Below are 6,818 nucleotides of genomic sequence, written 5' to 3' on the forward strand. Positions count from 1 at the left end.
CTTGCAATCTAAAACACTACAAATAATAATGACTTGAAACTAAGATCGATAAAATATCTAACAAGAGTGCATTTCCCCAAATCATAAATAATAAAAAGTTACAACAAACTTGTAACAGCGAGGAACTGAAATGGGCTTTAAAGCAACATCAAGTTAAATATGTAAAAACATTTCTATGAACTACAGAGCTGCATAAAACTTCATGACAAAGTATATGGATGGCTTGTATGAGCAGACAGCAATTTAAAAAGCTGCTCCAATCAGGGTCTATATAAGACATGTTAAAATGAAATCCTTGATTGACAAGACACTGAACGTCATTTAAGCAGCACTTAAAACAGACAGCAAAGCATATTTAATATAGATTTTATTTTCTTTAGCAGTCTCGTTGTTAATCAACAAATTGATATTAAAAACACAGGAGCCTACGTTTGTTAAGAGTACCCGAGAGAGAGGGCAGTATTAAACACATCCTGAGCAGAAATCACCTCATTGAGAAACAATGGTAAGCAGCCCATTCCATTCCTAAAAGCTCTCTGGTGCCCCCTGCTGGAAGCAGTATTGCTTTTACACTTCAAGCTGCCCTCATGATAACTGCGGTACACTGTGCTGTGTCCTGAGGTAGCGCAGATTCACCATGGTATCGGGGAAGTTTCCACAGAAGCCACTGCAAGAGGCTGAGCAATGCATGAGAAAAGCAAGAGAGACGTGCATTCATAATAACAATCTGTTTAATACATTACTAATGTGACAGAACACAATGCCAATGCTCAACAACATGAGGAATACAAGACTCAAGACTCGCTCATATTTGTGGTCTGTGAGCTTTTGATCTGAACTAATTGTTCAGTAAATATTTCTGTATTTAGTCAAATGCACTCCTGTTGTTTAGGTGTCTGCAATTCTGAGAAAGTTTGAGTCCTGTAAGAGCCTGCACCTGACTTGACTTCTTCACACATAAGTGCAGGGAGAGGATTACACGCCTGTGTGAATTTTATGGTGTCTTTTAAGGTTTCCAAACAGGGTGAATCTCTTCCCACAAACAGCACAGTCATAAGGTTTCTCTCCTGTGTGAATCTGATGGTGTCTTTTAAGGTCTCCTAACTGGCTGAATTTCTTCCCACAAACAGCACAGTGATAAGGTTTCTCTCCTGTGTGAACAGTCTTGTGTTTTTTAAGGTTTCCTATGTGACTGAACCTCTTCCCACACTCAGCACAGTGATGAGGTTTCTCTCCTGTGTGAATGCGCTGGTGGATTTTAAGGTTGCCTGTGTTACTGAATCTCTTCCCACACTCAGGGCAGTGATAAGGATTCTCTCCTGTGTAAAGGCTCTGGTGTGAATGAAGATTTCCTATCTGTATGAAACTCTTATCACTGGACTGTATGTGGAAAGGTTTCTCTCCTGTGTGAATGCACTGATGTCTTTTAAGCAGTGACATATGATTGAAACTCTTCCCACAATCAGCCCAGGAAAATGTAGTCCCTCCTGTGGGATTTCCCTTGTGAGTTTCAGGAATGTCTAATTGACAGTAACTCTTCCCACCATTAATATAATGAGGCAAGGTCTTCAAGTTGCCCTGGGTTTCAGAACTGTTAAAACATGCAGAATGTGGCGTCTCTGTACTCTCCACAGTAAGAGGGGGTATGTCTTGTAAAGAAGGGATTTTAACCGAGTGTGTTCTCAATGTCTTCACATACTCTTCTTGGGGTGTCGTTTCTCTGTGCTTCTTGCACTGTGATTTGTCACTAGAAGAGTTTTTGCACTGGGGTGATGGAGTGGAGTCGGGTTCTCCTTCATCTACTAAAGAAGCTAAAGAAAGAAAGAAAGAGAGACAAAGTTTATTGTACAGCATTCTTCCACATGCACTGTTCTGCAGGACTTCATGTCATAAACATGACAACTAGAGCACAGTTCTCCCCAGGCCTTGCAGATGCTACTGTGCCTTTAACAATAAGGATTGATTGTGCTTCCAGCAAACTAGATCACTTGAATGTTGCTGGGTAAAAAAAAATAAATCTTGGTCCCACATGACAGTTGTGTTACGTCTTGACACAATATTTAACCAATCAGAGAACTGAAGGGGCAGGTTTTCTGTATTTAGCAAATCGAGAGGCTAAAACATTAGACTGCTAAAAAAAATAACTGATCAAAGCAAAAATAGTGACAATGAATGCAGGGTTTTCAAAAGAAGCCGGCGATTGGCGCAGTCCACTGCCTAATACTAAATTTGCTTTGGCTACTTTACAAAAAATATTAAGATTTTTGGGTATTATCATTTAGTCAATTTTTTGTTGTATTATTGTACTGTAAGGTGATATACATATGCACCAAAAAGTGTATTCCTTTTGTTGTAATATCATAAAAATATGTACCCAGGTGCTTGAGAAATATTAGGGGTTCATATATAGAGGCTGTACATCTTTAAGAAAAGGTGTGATGGGATACCAGCGGAACACTTGTCAGTTGATATATAATTACAAATGCTTAAGTGCAGAGATGCTGGATTATTACACTCTGGTTTCATGCAACAATAATGATGGTGACCAAATGTGCGAGTACTGTTATGTAAACAAATGGTTAAAATGAAAAACTGCATTAAAAAGAACAGCAAAAAAAACCCCAAAAAGACGTGCATTACCAAGGGAAAAACAAAAATAGACGTGCATTACCAAGGGAAAAACAAAAATAGACGTGCATTAACAAGGGAAAAGGTTACCTGGGTATTTTTGTTTTGTTTTTTGTGTGAACCCTACATTATCTTTCCCCAGTCAAATCGTAGCGCGGCTGACTAAGCACGGTAATTTACCAAACAGTCATGAAAAAGAAAATGTAGAATACAAAAAAATGCAACCAGATCTAGTAAACGAAAGACAACACATTATTCAAATTCTTTGTCGTATTATATATTTAAGGTAAGTCAATTTTTCTGTTAAAAGTGCTCCCTGCTATAATGTTCTGCTGCCAGGCTGTACAGAATTCCTGGGGAGAACCCTGTAGAGTGAACTGTGATGACTGTGTATTGAGAGAATACAATCAATACAACAAGACTGTTGGTTTTCATTCTCATACAACATGGGTTCGCTCTCATTTTGGCGATGCTGCTGCAGACCGTGCACTGAAATTCTCTACTGAAATGTTTCTTCTGGGGACGCTAAGCAACCTGACTGGATGTGACATCACCCAGTGATGGACATGTGATCCCTGCAGCTCTGTAAAGCTGTGGGAGCAGCACAACTGCAAACAGGCTGCCAGGAATGGGGAAAGGCACAGATCTAACACAGGGGTGTCCAGAGCTGGCCCTTCCACTCCTGCTCTTTGTTCCACCCCTGTTCTAAGTTGTTTAAGTGAACCAATTAAACCTAAATCCAGGCACAGGAGCAGCACTTTATAGAAGTGAACGTGTTCAATGTGGAGTGGAATGGATTGCAGGAGCGTGATTGGACACCGCTGATCTAACAGCATTCTAAAGAGGCGGGGCAGTGGCTGCACATCTAGCAGCTGCCTCAGGAGCGAGCACAGTTATGTCCTTGTTGACAGAGTGTTTGGGCAGCTCCCCTTGGGTAAAATATGAATGTGAAGCACACTGCTGGTGTTCAGTAGCAGCTCTGCAAGATGAAGGATTACCTATTATTGTAGGATTACCTCTAAATCCCACTTCACATTCAGATGGAGAATCATCACACAGGCTGGATCCCAGCTTGTTGTTCTCCTCAAGTGTACAGGCATTATTTTCATGCAGAAGTTCCTCTGCGATGGAAACACATTCCTGCTCTATATACTCCTCTTTGATAGGAACACATTGCTGTTCAGGGACCTCTTCATCTTTAAAAAACGGCAGCTCTGTAACCTGCACTAGACTTGCACAGCACTCCTCCTCAAAGGACTCCTCTTGTGTGGAAACTGCTTCTGTCTTTGGCTCCCCCTGTGCTTCTGATTCAGGGATAGCGTGGCTCTCTCTGGGATCTGTGGAAAACAAAACTGTACAAAATTACAACTCTTTCTTACTAGCTCGGCTCCTCTACAAAGCCAACCCTGTGTCAGAATACTACTGAGAGATGTCTTTGGGTCTAAGAGGAGGTATTTCTCTTATTTATTTTTACATTAATACAGTGCTCCCAGTTACTTCACCTTGTTTTTAACTCCCCATTAAAACACATTTTCCCTCTAGCAGGAAACCCCACAACAGCTGAGGTGAACAGAGGGGGTCCTCTAATCCACAACCAAGCCAATCACCTCTTCACACCCAGGAGCGTGGCAGGGAGCTCCCAGGGGGACACAGACAGCCCTATAGTGCCTGCTTGAGCTCACTAGGCATCTGCCCAATAGATACCAATCATGAATGACAGCTATGGGATCTTGTACTTTTCCAGATACTCCAAGATCCTGAGCTGGGAATCAGGCTGGATCCAACATTCCTTCTAAAGTATTTGTGCTAGAGGGGTGAGCAATGCCTTTAATTAAAGATGAAATTCATTTTTGAAATTTGAAAGAATAAAAGAACAACTAACCCTAGTACCCTACCCACAATGCCATGGTTCATACTTTTGCAATGATCAATTAGTTATTTCAGCTCCTATCAACATTCTGTGTTAGCTGCTTTGATCAGGGATTGTATCAAAATTTAACCCCTCCAGGGCTGCTGTGCTCAATAATGTGCAGCTTGCATTTCAAGCGACTGTTCCTCAGTTATTTCGTATAGGGGTGAGCTGGTATAATAGTTTGGTGGTCTGTGTTCATTCTGGTATTGATCCCATTCCTGTTATTCTACAATCATAGGATAACACTGTGTTTGTGTTCCTATGAACAAAGTGAAGGAAAAGGCATTTTCATATGAACATCTTTTTATTCTACATCCTGTACAAAACAAGACTCAGCCCTGCTGGGCTTTCTCAGCTGCTGTACCTCACTGGATCATTGCACCGACTTCTACCTCCCTGTCAATCACCATCAAGAGCGACGCTCTGTTCCAATGCAAACATCCATTTCTCTACTGCAAACAGGCTTAGAAACCAAGCGGGGAGACTTGCAGTCTCAGCACAGTGTCTGAGGAATGGCTTTTTGTCAACTCACACTGTACTGTGATAATAGTTTGGATGGAAACTGTCAACACAGAATACAAGTTTCAATGTGTCAGATACAATGAGCAGACAAGGGGCTGCAGGAGGACAGCCTGCTTATTCTCAAAGCAGTTTCATTTAAACAAGTGATTTACACAATTCTCAGTTTTTAAAGTGCAGCAATATTTTTTCTGTACAAACTCCACCTGTGTAATAATCATTAGTAACAACACTGGAAGCTTGCTTGTGCAGTGCCACGTGAACTGTATAAATCCAATCACATCCCTTGTACTACAGTACATTTGTAATGGTGTGGCTCTCCCTATTGCATGCATCTTGTGCAAACTCATCTCTGCTCTTAAATAACCCGGATTAGTAAATGAAACAGCCACGACTGTACCAAAGACACACCCAGCACTGGAACTGAATACAATGAAACCATGCATTTAAAAATAGATCTGCAGGCAAACACGAAGTGCTGCTGTGTGTTCATATTAGGACCCAAATCATTATTCTAACCCTCTGCAATATGGGCTGTGACTGTCTCAGTGGGACTCTATACAAGACATCGCTTTACCATGAGGATACCATTTCAGCCTCTCTAATTACAGACTGGTTAAGACTTACCAGTATAGTGCTTTCTTAGTTTCTAGAATAGCTATTTAAATATGAATTAGACTAGGCTAGATGTACTACTTTCTTATAGTCTATAAAACAACACAACGCCTCAATTAGACTCCTTATAACCAATATTAGGACAGAGCTGTGCTATTAACCGCGCTTATAATCATCAGACACTTTAAAACGTGTCTTAAGAGAAATTCCAACCAAGATCTTTCCAGTAGAAGCTGGTTTGAGGTGTTGGATTGACCGAGCAATACCGCACAATAAAATCAATCTTACCCTGAAATATGAAAGGCTGTTTGATGTCTGTATCTGCAGCGTTTATACTCCCTCGCACGGCTCTCAGCTCGCTCTCTGATATTTCCAGTCTCAGCTTCAGCCTTTCATTCTCTCTCTTCATTGCAGTCATTTCCTCTCGGATCTCAGTGAATTTGCTGCTGACAGCTTCAGTGATTTCCCGCAGGACGGAGTCCACAGCCGCTTTCACTGCGCGCTCGACGGGAGAGGCGAGCTGCTCTTGAAAGAGCGACATGGAGACCCTGACCTCCATCTGCACTGGTTTTACTGGGAGATTCTTTTCATTCAGAAACACCGCTTCGGCTTGTATTTAGTAGATATATTTGTTTTTATCGTAGCCTTCCCATTCATATATATGCATCACAAACAGACTTTGCAAGCAGCAGCGCCCGTCTTTCAGGACCCCGCGCAGCTCTGCTCGAATTGAAACGCGTTTGTTTCTCAGTAAATAATCCCATGAAAAGCGACACTTGTCTGCAGAGACTGACGCGCTGCACTCTGTGTGTGAAATTCAACAGAGAAATGCGATGCTTTCCTTTTCCCGGGACTCCGTGCAGGTAATAAACAAACAGAAACTCCTGGCGGTTGTGAAGCGGGCGCCTCAGTTCTCCATGTTGGCTCTTCGCGCGCTGACACCGCGCGGATCCGAAATGGCGCCAGTTTAGAACGCCTGCTTCCCAATGCGCGTGCGCAATCCAAAGCCGCTGCTGTCGCGAGCGCGGGGTTTGAGAGCTGCTGAGGAGATTACGTCATGAGCAAGCAGCAGGCGGTGCAGCTGGTTAACGTTACCCACCAGTATGCTTTTGACAGCACCTATAAACTTGCGTACTGGTTTAGT

At 42.2% G+C, this 6,818-nt stretch overlaps 1 protein-coding gene across 1 annotated transcript; it reads right to left on the reverse strand.

Moving 5' to 3' along the window:
- Positions 1-390: 390 nt before the first annotated feature.
- On the reverse strand, positions 391-6,616 carry LOC121305568 (zinc finger protein 771-like). Its single transcript, XM_041237234.1, has 3 exons — positions 5,963-6,616; positions 3,627-3,965; positions 391-1,811 (listed from the first exon to the last, which is right to left on the reverse strand). The coding sequence occupies exons 1-3, from the start codon at positions 6,231-6,233 to the stop codon at positions 976-978; spliced, it is 1,446 nt and encodes a 481-aa protein (XP_041093168.1). The 5' UTR covers positions 6,234-6,616; the 3' UTR covers positions 391-975.
- Positions 6,617-6,818: the final 202 nt, after the last annotated feature.

This window comes from Polyodon spathula, chromosome 44, assembly GCF_017654505.1.
Source record: "Polyodon spathula isolate WHYD16114869_AA chromosome 44, ASM1765450v1, whole genome shotgun sequence".
In the NCBI taxonomy this organism is placed as follows: Eukaryota; Metazoa; Chordata; class Actinopteri; order Acipenseriformes; family Polyodontidae; genus Polyodon; species Polyodon spathula.